Raw genomic sequence first — 17,589 nt, forward strand, 5'->3', positions numbered from 1 at the left:
GATTTTTATCGCTGGTTAATTTTCGTCGGTTAATTTTTGTAGATTTTTTTGGTTCGTCTGTCTTGGTGCGACGGGATGTTAGGGCATGGAGTGCGTGGGGCGGGCGGGGGACTCGGCTTGAGGTTTTTTTTGGTTCTATGCGGCTTAGCGTGAGACCGGAGGTTGGGCGTGTGCGGGACTCGATCGCGGGGTTTTCCTTGGTTTTTCGCGGCTGAGAGGGAGGTGGGAGGAAGTACCAAAAAAGACCAGGTGAGGTGGGACGAAAATAAAACCTGGAACGCGACCTACCAACTGAAACATTAGGAGTAGAGATGAGCGCATCGGAGAGACTAAGCCGGTATATCATCTTAAGGTTTTATGAAATCATAGGCGCATTATAGTCGATGGGAACGTCTCCACCAACTGAACACGCATCGTCGAAAATCTTAAAATAAATTCAGGATAATGCGAGCATCAGCACTTGAACTCTGGTGGGCTTAGATACCACTGTCTACCTAACCATTAGACTCCAGATTAGTTCGTGCTACAATGCGGAATTGTCGAGGTAGACATCACGATAAAATGATCTTTTCCAAGTAAAGAAAAAAATTATGAAACTAGTTTTGATTTTTTTTAGCACATGAAACGATTTTTATGGTATTTCTTTTAGAACTTGACCATGGGTTAGCTTCGACGGGACCATGGTCAGCCCAAACAAACCATAACAACGACACGGGAGGTAATCTTAATATGATGGGCCGATGTTACGCAAAGAATCGTGTTTCACGACCCCGAGAGAGACCGACGGAATGCTGGCGCGCGGATTGGCAATTTGGCATCCATGCTGTCTCGTCGAAAGAAAAGAAAAATGAAAAGCACATAACATGGGTGTAGGTCACATCTAGATGTGCTTTGATTTTTGCACATCTAAATGAGTGAATTAAGCATAAAGAGAAAGAGAAAAAAGAAAATGACAAATCCATACGAATCTCAATGTAAGATCAATGATATAGGACTTAGATATGCAATACTTATGGCATATCTAGATGTGCTTTAGCAAAACTACACATATAATAGTGCGTGTGAACCTCTTTCTCCAGCCTCTCCGGACCAAGAAAAGAAAAGAAAAGAAAAGGCGGGATCGCGCGACGACGGGCCCGAAAGGCAGACTGACGATACGTGCAGGTGCAGGACGATCGATCCCCGGCCGGCCGAGAAACCGAATCACGCAAACCTGAAACCAAACAGGCGCGCTGTGACACCGTCGAAACGACCTCGGCCGGACGGATTCTCGCGACGCGGACGCGAAACTACTGCTCCCGCGACCACTGCACGTCCGACCGGGACAACGAATGAAGCGAGACGACCTTCGGAAAATGACCGCCACGTGTGGCGCCGTCGCTTTCTTTCCTTTCACGACGCTCAGAAAACAAACATCCGCGACGAGCTACCTAGTACTGTTGACAAAGGGGACCGGAGAGTGCCCGAGGCGTTGTCACCTTTCATGCTCTCCCTCTCTCCGTAGCCGCAGGGTTTGTTCGTGCACTCTCGTCTTCTGTGTCGGTGTTGTGTGTCTGTTGGCTCTTGCGCGCGCATGTATGCATTGGGTTTTAGCCGCATGGAATGGCGCGCATGCTCTCCGATGCCGGTGGCACGTTTCCCTCGCGAAAATATCATGCCCGTTTCTGGCTAGAAAGCGTTCACGGGGGCGACTGGATGAGGGTGCAGGAGCTCACGGGTGCCCCCAAACGGACATCCGGTTCGTCTGTTTTTAGTTCGTTTGGAACAGTAAAACAGACCAGGCCGTCCACTTGCGGTCATGCGGGCATCCATGGGCTCAACGGGCATGCATCGCTCCGAACCGTCTGGGGTTGTGGCCTTTTTATTTTTGCCCTAAAAATAAAGAAAATAAACTGACAAATAATACGAAACATGAATATAAACAAAAACCGTCCACACGCCCATACGTCCATAGTACCACATGTCTGAATTAAACTAAAACTTAATAAAAGACATAAAAAAAGTAGATAAAGGCCCTCGTCGGTGGCCGCCGTCGTCTTCAGGAGTCGTCGTCCTACTCGTTGTCGTCGCCGGTGAGGTCGACGTAGGGCGGTGGCTGCCACAGGTGGGCTGGCGGCCCCTGCCAGACCGGTGGCGCATGCGCCGGTGGCTCCTGCGCCGGAGGCGCCTATACCACCTCCCCCCGTGGCTCCTGCTCGTGCTCTGGTGACCGCGGTGGTGTGGCTGACCATGGGCCGACACCCATGGAGTCAGCCATCTTCAGCGCCGTGCACGACCAGCTCCACGCCTGGCCCACCAAACAAGGGTTCCACACGACGATGGGTTCCTCCTCCGGCACCTACTCCTTGACGTCGATGTCCATCCCCGGGATGGCCAATTCTCCGGCCGCCGACAGGGCCAGAGCGGTTTCCAGGCCATCCCATTGCTGCTCGTCATGCGTGATCATGGAGTCATCCATGACACACCTCATGAGTCGGGCCTCCTCCTCCTCGGTCATGGGTGGCGGCGGTGGCGGGGACGGGGACGAGGACGGAGAAGGTGTCGGCATGATGCCGCGCACACGCCTACGACCATTGTCTGGGGAGGGCTGTCATCAGCACGAGGAGGATGTTGGGAAACGTTGCATGGAAAACAAAAAAATTCTAAACACACGCAAGATCTATCCATGGAGATGCATAGCAACGAGGGGAGAGTGTGTCTACTTACCCTCGTAGACCGTAAGCGGAAGCGTTTGTTAACGCGATTGATGTAGTCGAACTTCTTCGCGCTCCAACCGATTGAGTACCGAATGTACGGCACCTCCGCGTTCAGCACACGTTCAGCTCGGTTACGTCCTCTGCCTTCTTAATCCAGCAAGACAGCGAGGTAGTGGATGAGTTCCGACAACACGACGGTGTGGTGACGGTGAATCTGTCTCCGCAGGGCTTTGCCTAAGCACTACGAAAATATGACCGGGGATGTAATCAGTGAAGGAGGCGCCGCACATGGCTAAGCAATTGTTGTGGTTATGTGTGACGCCCCCTCCCACATATATATAGGTGGGGGAGCGAGGAGCAGCCAGGGAGGCGCCCCAAGTAGGCCAAATCCTACTTGGGGTCTCTCCCAAGAGCCCCCTTTCCTTGTTTGAGTGCGGGGGGGGGGGGGAGGAAGGAGGAGGTCCCCCTCCTTTCCTTTCTCTCCCGAGGAGGGAAAGGCAGGACGGGCCACCCCTCCCCTTTCCTTCCCCTAGGGCTGGTCGGTCATGTAGAGGGGCGCACCAGCCCCCAAGTGGGTGTAACCCTAGCCCCCTCCGGTGTCTATATACGTCGGAGGGTTTAGTCCGTAGGACCAACAGATAATCATACCATAGGCTAGCTTCTAGGGTTTAGCCTCTTCGATCTCGTGATAGATCAACTCTTGTACTACTCATATTATCAAGAACAATCAAGCAGGACGTAGGGTATTACCTCCATCAAGAGGGCCCGAACCTGGGTAAACATCGTGTCCCCTGCCTCATGTTACCATCCGCCTAGATGCACAGTTCGGGACCCCATACCCAAGATCCGCCAGTTTTGCACCGACATTGGTGCTTTCATTGAGAGTTCCTCTGTGTCGTCACCATAAGGCTTGATGGCTCCTTCAATCATCGATAAAGATGCGGTCCAGGGTGAGACTTTTCCCCCGGACGGATCTTTGTATTCGGCGGCTTCGCACTGCGGGCCAACTCGCTTGGCCATCTGGAGCAGATCGAGAGTTACGCCCCTGGCCACCAGGTCAGGTTTGGAAGCTTAAACTGCACGGCCGATATCTGCGGAGACTTGATCTTTGATGGATTCGAGCCCCTGCCGAGTGCGCCGCACGGTCACATAGAATGGGATTCCAACTCAGCACCTTTTGTTTTGAGATTTTGAGAAGAGTTGCTCTTTGGAGAGCACAATGTTGGAAATATGCCCTAGAGGCAATAATAAAAGCATTATTATTATATTTCCTTATTCATGATAATTGTCTTTATTCATGCTATAATTGTGTTATCCGGAAATCGTAATACATGTGTGAATATCAGACACCAACATGTCCCTAGTAAGCCTCTAGTTGACTAGCTCGTTGATCAACAGATAGTCATGGTTTCCTGACTATGGACATTGGATGTCATTGATAACGAGATCACATCATTAGGAGAATGATGTGATGGACAAGACCCAATCCTAAACATAGCACAAGATCGTATAGTTCGTTTGCTAGAGTTTTTCCAATGTCAAGTATCTTTTCCTTAGACCATGAGATCGTGTAACTCCCGGATACCGTAGGAGTGCTTTGGGTATACCAAACGTCACAACGTAACTGTGACTATAAAGGTAGACTACGGGTATCTCCGAAAGTGTCTGTTGGGTTGACATGGATCAAGACTGAGATTTGTCACTACGTATGACGGAGAGGTATCACTGGGCCCACTCGGTAATGCATCATCATAATGAGCTCAAAGTGACCAAGTGTCTGGTCACGGGATCATGCATTACGGTACGAGTAAAGTGACTTGCCGGTAACGAGATTGAACGAGGTATTGGGATACCGACGATCGAATCTCGGGCAAGTAACATATCGATTAACAAAGGGAATTGCATACGGGGTTGATTGAATCCTCGACATCGTGGTTCATCCGATGAGAACATCATGGAGCATGTGGGAGCCAACATGGGTATCTAGATCCCGCTGTTGGTTATTGACCGGAGAGTCGTCTCGGTCATGTCTGCTTGTCTCCCGAACCCGTAGGGTCTACACACTTAAGGTTCGGTGACGCTAGGGTTGTGAAGATATGTATATGCAGTAACCCGAATGTTGTTCGGAGTCCCGTATGAGATCCTGGACGTCACGAGGAGTTCCGGAATGGTCCGGAGGTAAAGAATTATATATAGGAAGTGCTGTTTCGGCCATCGGGACAAGTTTCGGGGTCACCGGTATTGTACTGGGACCACCGGAAGGGTCCCGGGGGTCCACCGGGTGGGGCCACCTATCCCGGGGGGCCCCATGGGCTGAAGTGGGAGGGAACCCAGCCCAAAGTGGGCTGGGGCGCCACTCCCCTAGGGCCCATGCGGCTAGGGTTGAGGGGAAACCCTAAAGGGGGCGCCCCCTTGCTTGGGGGGCAAGCCCCCCACCCTTGGCCGCCGCCCCCCCTAGGAGATTCCATCTCCTAGGGCCGGCGCCCCCCCTTAGCACCCCTATATATAGTGGGGGAGAGGAGGGACTTCATACACCAGCCCCTGGCGCCTCCCTCTCTCCCCGTTACGTCTCTCTCTCGTAGTATAGGCGAAGCCCTGCTACTGTGACGCCCTGCATCCACCACCACGCCGTCGTGCTGCTGGATCTTCATCAACCTCTCCTTCCCCCTTGCTGGATCAAGAAGGAGGAGACGTCTCCCGTCCCGTACGTGCGTTGAACGCGGAGGTGCCGTCCGTTCGGTGCTTGGTCATCGGTGATTTGGATCACGTCGTGTTCGACTACATCATCACCGTTCTTTGAACGCTTCCGCACGCGATCTACAAAGGTATGTAGATGCATCCGATGACTCGTTGCTAGATGAACTCCTAGATGGATCTTGGTGAAACGAGTAGGAAAATTTTTGTTTTCTGCAACGTTCCCCTTCAGTGGCATCATGAGCTAGGTCTATGCGTAGTTCTTCTTGCGCGAGTAGAACACAATTTGTTGTGGGCGTAGATTTGTCAACTTTCTTGCCACTACTAGTCTTTTCTTGCTTCAGCGGCATTGTGGGATGAAGCGGCCTGGACCAACCTTACACGTACGCTTACGTGAGACCGGTTCCACCGACTAACATGCACTAGTTGCATAAGGTGGCTGGCGGGTGTCTGTCTCTCCCACTTTAGTTGGAGCGGATTCGATGAACAGGGTCCTTATGAAGGGTAAATAGAAATTGACAAATCGCGTTGTGGCTTTAACGTAGGTAAGAAGTCGTTCTTGCTAGAACCCTAAATTCAGCCACGTAAAACTTGCAACATCAATTAGAGGACGGCTAACTTGTTTTTTGCAGCAAGTGGTTTGTGATATGATATGGCCAAAGTTGTGATGAATGATGAATGATCTATATGTGATGTATGAGATGTTCATGCTATTGTAATAGAAATCATGACTTGCATGTCGATGAGTATGACAACCGGCAGGAGCCATAGGAGTTGTCTTTATTCTTTTATATGACCTGCGTGTCATTGAGAAACGCCATGTAAATTACTTTACTTTATTGCTAAACGCGTTAGCCATAGTAGTAGAAGTAATAGTTGGCGAGCAACTTCATGGAGACACGATGATGGAGATCATGATGATGGAGATCATGGTGTCAAGCCGGTGACAAGATGATCATGGAGCCCCAAGATGGAGATCAAAGGAGCTATGTGATATTGGCCATATCATGTCACGTTTATTATTTGATTGCATGTGATGTTTATCATGTTTTGCATCTTGTTTACTTAGAACGACGGTAGTAAATAAGATGATCCCTCATAATAATTTCAAGAAGTGTTCCCCCTAACTGTGCACCGTTGCGACAGTTCGCTGTTTCAAAACACCACGTGATGATCGGGTGTTTTATTCAGACGTTCACATACAACGGGTGTAAGACAGATTTACACATGCAAACACTTAGGTTGACTTGACGAGCCTAGCATGTACAGACATGGCCTCGGAACACAGAAGACCGAAAGGTCGAGCATGAGTCGTATAGAAGATACGATCAACATGAAGATGTTCACCGATGTTGACTAGTCCGTCTCACGTGATGATCGGACACGACCTAGTTAACTCGGATCATGTAATACTCAGATGACTAGAGGGATGTCTAATCTAAGTGGGAGTTCATTAATAATTTGATTAGATGAACTTAATTATCATGAACTTAGTCTAAAATATTTTACAATATGTCTTGTAGATCAAATGGCCCACGTAGTCCTCAACTTCAACGCGTTCCTAGAGAAAACCAAGCTGAAAGACGATGGCAGCAACTATACGGACTGGGTCCGGAACCTGAGGATCATCCTCATAGCTGCCAAGAAAGATTATGTCCTACAAGCACCGCTAGGTGAAGCTCCCGTCCCACAGAACCAAGACGTTATGAACGCTTGGCAGACACGTGTTGACGACTACTCCCTCGTTCAGTGCGGCATGCTTTACAGCTTAGATCCGGGGCTCCAAAAGCGTTTTGAGAGACATGGAGCATATGAGATGTTCGAAGAGCTGAAAATGGTTTTTCAAGCTCATGCCCGGATCGAAAGATATGAAGTCTCCGATAAGTTCTTCAGCTGTAAGATGGAGGAAAATAGTTCTGTCAGTGAGCACATACTCACTATGTCTGGGTTACATAACCGCTTGTCTCAGCTAGGAGTTAATCTCCCGGATGATGCGGTCATTGACAGAATCCTCCAGTCGCTTCCACCAAGCTACAAGAGCTTTGTGATGAACTTCAACATGCAGGGGATGCAAAAGACCATTCCTGAGTTGTTCTCAATGCTGAAATCAGCGGAGGTAGAAGTCAAGAAGGAACATCAAGTGTTGATGGTCAATAAAGCCACTAAGTTCAAGAAAGGCAAGGGTAAAAAGAACTTCAAGAAGGACGGCAAGGAGGTTGCCGCGCCCGGCAAGCAAGCTGCCGGGAAGAAGCCAAAGAATGGACCCAAGCCCGAGACTGAGTGCTTTTATTGCAAGGGAAGCGGTCACTGGAAGCGGAACTGCCCTAAATACTTAGCAGACAAGAAGGCCGGCAAAACAAAAGGTATATGTGATATACATGTAATTGATGTGTACCTTACTAGTGTCTGTAGTAGCTCCTGGGTATTTGATACCGGTGCAGTTGCTCACATTTGTAACTCAAAGCAGGGGCTGCGGAATAAGCGGAAACTGGCAAAGGACGAGGTGACGATGCGCGCCGGGAATGGTTCCAAGGTCAATGTGATCGCCGTCGGCACGCTACCTCTATATCTACCTTCGGGATTAGTTTTAAACCTTAATAATTGTTATTTAGTGCCAGCTTTGAGCATGAACATTGTATCGGGATCTCGTTTAATTCGAGATGGCTACTCATTTAAATCCGAGAATAATGGTTGTTCTATTTATATGAGAGATATGTTTTATGGTCATGCTCCTATGGTGAATGGTTTATTCTTTATGAATCTCGAACGTAATACTACACATGTTCATAATGTGAGTACCAAAAGATGTAAGGTTGATAATGATAGTCCCACATACTTGTGGCACTGCCGCCTTGGTCACATAGGTGTCAAACGCATGAAGAAGCTCCATGCAGATGGACTTTTAGAGTCTCTTGATTATGAATCATTTGACACGTGCGAACCATGCCTCATGGGTAAGATGACCAAGACTCCGTTCTCAGGAACAATGGAGCGAGCAACCGACTTATTGGAAATCATACATACTGATGTGTGCGGTCCAATGAGTGTTGAGGCTCGCGGTGGCTATCGTTATGTTCTCACGCTCACTGATGATTTAAGTAGATATGGGTATATCTACTTAATGAAACACAAGTCTGAAACCTTTGAAAAGTTCAAGGAATTTCAGAGTGAGGTTGAAAATCAACGTGACAGGAAAATCAAGTTTCTACGATCAGATCATGGAGGAGAATACTTGAGTCACGAATTTGGCACACACTTAAGAAAATGTGGAATAGTTTCACAACTCACGCCGCCTGGAACACCTCAGCGTAACGGTGTGTCCGAACGTCGTAATCGCACTCTATTAGATATGGTGCGATCTATGATGTCTCTTACCGATTTACCGCTATCTTTTTGGGGCTATGCTTTAGAGACTGCCGCATTCACTTTAAATAGGGCTCCGTCGAAATCCGTTGAGACGACACCGTATGAATTATGGTTTGGGAAGAAACCTAAGTTGTCGTTTCTAAAAGTTTGGGGATGCGATGCTTATGTCAAGAAACTTCAACCTGAAAAGCTCGAACCCAAGTCGGAAAAATGCGTCTTCATAGGATACCCAAAAGAAACTATTGGGTACACCTTCTACCTCAGATCCGAAGGCAAGATCTTTGTTGCCAAGAATGGGTCCTTTCTAGAGAAGGAGTTTCTCTCGAAAGAAGTAAGTGGGAGGAAAGTAGAGCTTGATGAAGTATTACCTCTTGAACCGGAAAATGGCACAACTCAAGAAAATGTTCCTGAGGTGCCTGCACCGACTAGAGAGGAAGTTAATGATAATGATCAAGATACTTCTGATCAAGCTCCTACTGAAATTCGAAGGTCCACAAGGACACGTTCCGCACCAGAGTGGTACGGCAACCCTGTCTTGGAAATCATGTTGTTGGACAACGGTGAACCTTCGAACTATGAAGAAGCGATGGCGGGCCCGGATTCCGACAAATGGCTAGAAGCCATGAAATCCGAGATAGGATCCATGTATGAAAATGAAGTATGGACTTTGACTGACTTGCCCGTTGAACGGCGAGCCATAGAAAATAAATGGATCTTTAAGAAGAAGACAGACGCGGATGGTAATGTGACCATCTATAAAGCTCGACTTGTCGCTAAGGGTTATCGACAAGTTAAAGGGGTTGACTACGATGAGACTTTCTCACCGATAGCGAAGCTAAAGTCCGTCTGAATCATGTTAGCAATTGCCGCATTCTACGATTATGAGATATGGCAAATGGACGTCAAAACGGCATTCCTTAATGATTTCCTTAAGGAAGAATTGTATATGATGCAGCCGGAAGGTTTTGTTGATCTTAAGAATGCAGACAAGGTGTGCAAGCTCCAACGCTCGATTTATGGGCTGGTGCAAGCATCTCGGAGTTGGAACATTCGCTTTGATGAGATGATCAAAGCGTTTGGGTTTATGCAGACTTATGGAGAAGCCTGCGTTTACAAGAAAGTGAGTGGGAGCTCTGTAGCATTTCTCATATTATATGTAGATGACATACTATTGATGGGAAATGATATAGAACTCTTGGACAGCATCAAGGCCTACTTGAATAAGAGTTTTTCAATGAAGGACCTTGGAGAAGCTGCTTATATATTAGGCATCAAAATCTATAGAGATAGATCGAGACGCCTCATAGGTCTTTCACAAAGCACATACCTTGATAAGATATTGAAGAAGTTCAATATGGATCAATCTAAGAAGGGGTTCTTGCCTGTGTTACAAGGTATGAAATTGAGCTCAGCTCAATGTCCGACCACGGCAGAAGATATAGAAGAGATGAGCGTCATCCCCTATGCATCAGCCATAGGTTCTATTATGTATGCCATGCTGTGTACCAGACCTGATGTAAACCTTGCCGTAAGTTTGGTAGGAAGGAACCAAAGTAATCCCGGCAAGGAACACTGGACAGCGGTCAAGAATATCCTGAAGTACCTGAAAAGGACTAAGGAAATGTTTCTCGTTTATGGAGGTGACGAAGAGCTCGTCGTAAAGGGTTACGTCGACGCTAGCTTCGACACAGATCTGGATGACTCTAAGTCACAAACCGGATATGTGTATATTTTGAATGGTGGGGCAGTAAGCTGGTGCAGTTGCAAGCAAAGCGTCGTGGCGGGATCTAATGTGAAGCGGAGTACATGGCAGCCTCGGAGGCAGCACATGAAGCAATATGGGTGAAGGAGTTCATCACCGACCTAGGAGTCATACCCAATGCGTCGGGGCCAATCAAACTTTTCTGTGACAACACTGGAGCTATCGCACTTGCCAAGGAGCCCAGGTTTCACAAGAAGACAAGGCACATCAAGCGTCGCTTCAACTCCATTCGTGAAAATGTTCAAGATGGAGACATAGATATTTGTAAAGTACATACGGACCTGAATGTAGCAGATCCGTTGACTAAACCTCTCCCTAGAGCAAAACATGATCAACACCAGAATTCCATGGGTGTTCGATTCATCACAATGTAACTAGATTATTGACTCTAGTGCAAGTGGGAGACTGTTGGAAATATGCCCTAGAGGCAATAATAAAAGCATTATTATTATATTTCCTTATTCATGATAATTGTCTTTATTCATGCTATAATTGTGTTATCCGGAAATCGTAATACATGTGTGAATAACAAACACCAACATGTCCCTAGTAAGCCTCTAGTTGACTAGCTCGTTGATCAACAGATAGTCATGGTTTCCTGACTATGGACATTGGATGTCATTGATAACGAGATCACATCATTAGGAGAATGATGTGATGGACAAGACCCAATCCTAAACATAGCACAAGATCGTATAGTTCGTTTGCTAGAGTTTTTCCAATGTCAAGTATCTTTTCCTTAGACCATGAGATCGTGTAACTCCCGGATACCGTAGGAGTGCTTTGGGTATACCAAACGTCACAACGTAACTGGGTGACTATAAAGGTAGACTACGGGTATCTCCGAAAGTGTCTGTTGGGTTGACATGGATCAAGACTGGGATTTGTCACTCCGTATGACGGAGAGGTATCACTGGGCCCACTCGGTAATGCATCATCATAATGAGCTCAAAGTGACCAAGTGTCTGGTCACGGGATCATGCATTATGGTACGAGTAAAGTGACTTGCCAGTAACGAGATTGAACGAGGTATTGGGATACCGACGATCGAATCTCGGGCAAGTAACATATCGATTAACAAAGGGAATTGCATACGGGGTTGATTGAATCCTCGACATCGTGGTTCATCCGATGAGAACATCGTGGAGCATGTGGGAGCCAACATGGGTATCCAGATCCCGCTGTTGGTTATTGACCGGAGAGTCGTCTCGGTCATGTCTACTTGTCTCCCGAACCCGTAGGGTCTACACACTTAAGGTTCGGTGACGCTAGGGTTGTGAAGATATGTATATGCAGTAACCCGAATGTTGTTCGGAGTCCCGGATGAGATCCCGGACGTCACGAGGAGTTCCGGAATGGTACAGAGGTAAAGAATTATATATAGGAAGTGCTGTTTCGGCCATCGGGACAAGTTTCGGGGTCACCGGTATTGTACCGGGACCACCAGAAGGGTCCCGGTGGTCCACCGGGTGGGGCCACCTATCCCGGGGGGCCCCATGGGCTGAAGTGGGAGGGAACCCAGCCCAAAGTGGGCTGGGGCGCCACTCCCCTAGGGCCCATGCGGCTAGGGTTGAGGGGAAACCCTAAAGGGGGCGCCCCCTTGCTTGGGGGGCAAGCCCCCCACCCTTGGCCGCCGCCCCCCCTTAGCACCCCTATATATAGTGGGGGAGAGGAGGGACTTCATACACCAGCCCCTGGCGCCTCCCTCTCTCCCCGTTACGTCTCTCTCTCGTAGTATAGGCGAAGCCCTGCTACTGTGACGCCCTGCATCCACCACCACGCCGTCGTGCTGCTGGATCTTCATCAACCTCTCCTTCCCCCTTGCTGGATCAAGAAGGAGGAGACGTCTCCCGTCCCGTACGTGTGTTGAACGCGGAGGTGCCGTCCGTTCGGTGCTTGGTCATCGGTGATTTGGATCACGTCGTGTTCGACTACATCATCACCGTTCTTTAAACGCTTCCGCACGCGATCTACAAAGGTATGTAGATGCATCCGATGACTCGTTGCTAGATGAACTCCTAGATGGATCTTGGTGAAACGAGTAGGAAAATTTTTGTTTTCTGCAACGTTCCCCTTCACACAGTACGATGAAAGTTGTAAGCTGTGTTCGGGGGGGAGTTATTGTCTATTGCGATGAGCATGATTTAGCTCTACCATCGGACTGTGTTCAGGAGACCGCACCGGCAACCGCTCCGACCCTCAATTCGGAGCCAATTGCGCCATCCATGGACGGGTGGATAGACCCCGCCACGGAGGCCGCATTTTCAGCGACGATCGAGCCGAGTATCGACCTTACCCTTCACGAGAGCCGTGATGCCAAACTACCGGATTCTTCCCCGGCTACGGACTCCGAACCGCATGCGCCCGCGCCTATTGAATCCGACTGGGCGCCGATCATGGAGTTCACCTCCGCGGATATCTTTAAGCACTCGCCCTTCGGCGACATACTGAACTCATTAAGGTCTCTCTCCTTGTGAGGAGAGTCCTGGCCGAACTATGTCCGGCTGGATTGGGATGCGGATGACGAAGAAATTCGCCGCCCACCCACCACCCACTTAGTAGCCATTGTCGATGATTTGACCGACATGCTCGACTTTGACTCTGAAGACATCGACGGTATGGACGACGATGCGGGAGACAAACAGGAACCACTACCCACAGGGCACTGGACAACCACCTCATCATATGATATATACATGGTGGACACACCTAAAGAAGGCAATGGCGACGGGACATCGGAGGATGACCCCTCCAAGAAGCAACCCAAGCGCCGACGTCAGCGGCGCCGCTCTAAGTCTCGCCAAAGAAAAAGTGGTGGTACCGGCACAGGAGATAATAGCACTCCGGATAGTGCCGAAGATGACAACAATCCCCTCCAGCAAGATTTAGAGCAGGAGGATGGAGAAGCCAGCCCTCCCGAGAGAGCGGCAGATGGAGAGGCGGAGGATGATAATTACATGCCTCCCTCCGAAGACGAGGCAAGCCTCAACGATGACGAATTTGTCGTGCCTGAGGATCCCGTCGAGCAAGAGCGCTTCAAGCGCCGGCTTATAGCCACGGCAAATAGTCTTAAGAAAAAGCAACATCAGCTTCAAGCTGATCAAGATTTGCTAGCTGACAGATGGACTGAAGTCCTTGTGGCCGAGGAATATGAACTCGAACGCCCCTCCAAGAGTTACCCAAAGCGCAGGTTGCTACCCCGACTAGAGGAGGAAGCATTAAAACCTACATCTCCAGCGTATGACGCGGCTGATCGGCCACCTCGTGGCCGCGATAGAGAGGCATTTCAGCCAAAAGCTCAGCCCGCACCCCGACGCCACTCAAATAAAAATGTCAAGGCACGGGGAAACGCGCTAGACCTGCGAGACGTATTGGAGGACAAAGCAAAACATGCAAGATCGATCTACGAATCACGAGGGCGCGCCACTACGCGAGACGATAACCGTCACGCCGGATACAGTAAAAGTAAATCCGGCCGGGCCGAACACAACGGACAAGACTCATTTGAGCTGCGTCGCGATATAGCCCAGTACAGAGGTGCCGCACACCCCCTATGCTTCACAGACGAAGTAATGGATCACCAAATCCCAGAGGGTTTCAAACCCGTAAATATCGAATCATACGACGGCACAACAGATCCTGCGGTATGGATCGAGGACTTCCTCCTGCACATCCACATGGCCCGCGGTGATGATCTACACGCCATCAAATACCTCCCACTCAAACTCAAATGATCAGCTCGGCATTGGCTCAACAGCCTGCCAGCAGAATCCATTGGCTGTTGGGAAGATCTGGAAGCCGCATTCCTCGACAACTTCCAGGGCACTTATGTGCGACCACCAGACGCCGATGACTTGAGCCACATAATTCAGCAGCCAGAGGAATCGGCCAGGCAATTCTGGACACAGTTCCTAACAAAGAAAAATCAAATCGTCAACTGTCCGGATGCAGAGGCCCTAGAAGCTTTTAAGCACAACATCCGCGATGAGTGGCTCGCCCGGCACCTTGGCCAGGAAAAGCCGAAATCTATGGCAGCCCTCACGACACTCATGACCCGCTTTTGCGCGGGAGAGGACAGCCGGCTGGCTCGCAGCAATAATATATCAAAGAACCATGGTACTTCGGATACCAAGGATGGTAATGGCAGGTCACGTCACAACAAACACAAGCGCCGCATCAACAACGATAATACCGAGGATACGGCAGTCAATGCCAGATTCAGAGGCTCTAAACCCGGTCAGCGGAAAAAGCCATTCAAAAGAAGCACCCCGGGCCCATCCAGTTTGGACCGTATATTCGATTGCTCATGTCAAATACACGACGCCCCCGACAAGCTAGCCAACCACACCAACAGAGAATGTTGGGTGTTCAAGCAAGCCGACAAGTTAAATGCCGAAAAGAAAGATAAGGGGTCACATAGCAATGACGAGGAGGAGCCCCGGCCGCCGAACACCGGAGGACAGAAGAGGTCCCCCCCACAAGTGCGGACGGTGAACATGATATACGCAACCCACATCCCCAAGAGGGAGCGGAAGCGTGCGTTAAGGGACGTATATGCGTTGGAGCCAGTCGCCCCAAAGTTCAACCCATGGTCCTCCTGTCCGATCACCTTTGATCGCAGGGACCATCCCACTAGTATCCGTCATGGTGGATTCGCCGCACTGGTCTTAGACCCAATTATCGACGGATTTCACCTCACTCGAGTTCTTATGGACGGCGGGAGCAGCCTGAACCTGCTTTATCAGGACACAGTGCGCAAAATGGGTATAGACCCCTCAAGGACCAAACCCACAAAAACGACCTTCAAAGGCGTCATACCAGGTGTAGAGGCCCATTGCACAGGCTCAGTCACACTGGAAGTGGTCTTCGGATCCCCGGATAACTTCCGAAGCGAGGAGTTAATCTTCGATATAGTCCCGTTCCGCAGTGGCTATCATGCACTGCTCGGGCGAACCGCATTTGCGAGATTCAATGCGGTACCGCATTATGCATACCTCAAGCTCAAGATGCCAGGACCTCGGGGGGTCATCACAGTCAATGGAAACGCAAAGCGCTCTCTCCGCACGGAGGAGCACACTGCGGCCCTCGCAGCAGAAGCACAAAGCAGCCTCTTCAGGCAATCCACCAGTTCGGTGATTAAACACCCGAACACCGTCAAACGCGCCCGGAGTAATCTGCAACAAGACCACCTGTCACGCTCCGAGCTCGCATAGCAATGCGGCCCCCACCCCAGTCCCCGCCAAACGGTGAAATCCGTGCCACACGTACATAATTACGCATTGAAAATACCATGGGCATAGATGGGGGGTCACGACTACGGCACGCCCCAAAACGCGGCTCAACCGCACTAGGGGCTTCCCGCCTTATTATTTTTTTCTCTCTTTCAGGACTTTACTCTCTGGAAACCCCGTCCGGCAGTACGATTGCCGGACACACGATACAACAACCAAGGAGGCAGAAAGCTACGTCGCATCATGGAATTGCCAGGTGGTCTCTGATAACGAGTGAAATAACTGCTTTAAATACCATTCCTCAACTTGCCCTTGGAGGGGACATGTCAAATAGTCCTACTTTTTGCTTATCGCACTACTTGTATCATTCTGCTTCGACGCACCTTTTTGAGTAAACAATGCATAGCACTAGACTATTACCGCATTCTCTATTCTTTTTTATATATATGTTCATTCATGACATTCAACACCCGTACACTCTGGTACGGCCAATACGCCAGGGGCTTAAGCATACCCCATAATACGGCATGAGAAGTCCGAACACTTTCGACAGTGTGGCACCCCGAACTTATAACATTATATGCATCAGCTCCGAATCATGTCTTGGGTCAATAGTTGGGTTTGCCCGGCTCCCATGTTTTGGTACCTTACGTTCCGCTATATCGGCTAAGGTAGCACTGGGAGAACTACTGCGATTGTGCCCCGGTTCATCTGAGCAAGCACCTCAGTAGGGAAAGCTAAAACTGACTGTCATGATAAGGCGAGAGCTGGTCGCTGTTCGAGAGGTCTCGAGTCCCTAAAGACTTATGCCGCTTAGGGCGAGGAGTCGGCTTTGTCCGGCTTAGGCGTGTATAGCGCCCCGAATTCGGCCTTCCGAATACTAGGGGCTTCACCAAAATTTAAAATTGTAGACTTCTATGGCTAAGTGAGAGTGATAAAGCATTATGGTCCGATTGCCTTGTTCGTTGCGCTGAGCACCTCCCTCGAAGGACCCAACAATGGGAAAAAGAGTGCTCAGATTTATCCCGAACACCCCAGCACTCGTGGCATGGGGGCAGAAGCCGACGACTAGCCATCTCTCAGATTTGATAAACAGCCTCATAGAAGGTAATATTTTAAATTCAAACAAGCATTGCATAGCGCACATGAACAAGTTTTCATAATATAGGATCACACGAGCAAGTTCATTCAAAAATTACATCCTTTGCACACTCGTCCGCCACAAGGCAGGCACCCTTCAGGACACCCTCATAATACATCTCAGGGTGGCGATCCCCCTTGCCCTGCGGTGGCCCCTCCTTCACCAGCTTCTCAGCGTCCATCTTGGCCCAGTGCACCTTCGCACGGGCAAAAGCCTGGCGTGCACCTTCGATGCAGACGGACCGCTTTATGACTTCCAGCCGTGGGCAAGCATCTACAAGCCGCCTCACTAGGCCGAAGTAGCTGTTGGGAAGGGAGTCGCCATGCCACATCCGGACTATAAGGCCCCTCATGGCCTGTTCGGCCGCCTTGTGCAGCTCGACCAATTGCTTCAGCTGGTCGCTCACAGGCATCGGGTGTTCGGTCCCAGTATACTGAGACCAGAACAACTTCTCCGTCGAGCTTCCCTCCTCGGCCTGGTAGTACTTTGCGGCATCGGACACGCTGCGGGGCAAATCTGCGAATGCTCCTGGAGAGCTACAGACTCGGGTAAGTAACAAGTAATTTACTTTCACATGCCTGCTTTGCATAATGAATGCCTTACCCGCCGCTATCTTCCTCATTGCCTCAATTTCCTGGAGGGCCTTTTGGGCTTCAGCCTTGGCATGCTTTGTGCCCTCGAGGGCCGCGGCAAGCTCGG

At 49.7% G+C, this 17,589-nt stretch overlaps 1 protein-coding gene across 1 annotated transcript in view; it reads right to left on the reverse strand.

The window, feature by feature from the left end:
• Positions 1-2,338: 2,338 nt before the first annotated feature.
• Positions 2,339-17,589, reverse strand: part of LOC147960359 (putative E3 ubiquitin-protein ligase SINA-like 6) — a 93,950-nt gene continuing 78,699 nt past the window's right edge. Inside the window, exon 3 of the mRNA XM_087533291.1 lies at positions 2,339-2,587. Within this exon, the coding sequence (XP_087389417.1) occupies positions 2,339-2,587 (249 nt within the window). The remainder of the gene's footprint in view (positions 2,588-17,589) is intronic.

Source organism: Triticum urartu, chromosome 7A (genome assembly GCF_056163025.1).
Source record: "Triticum urartu cultivar PI428250 chromosome 7A, HENAU_Tu73, whole genome shotgun sequence".
Classification (NCBI taxonomy): Eukaryota; Viridiplantae; Streptophyta; class Magnoliopsida; order Poales; family Poaceae; genus Triticum; species Triticum urartu.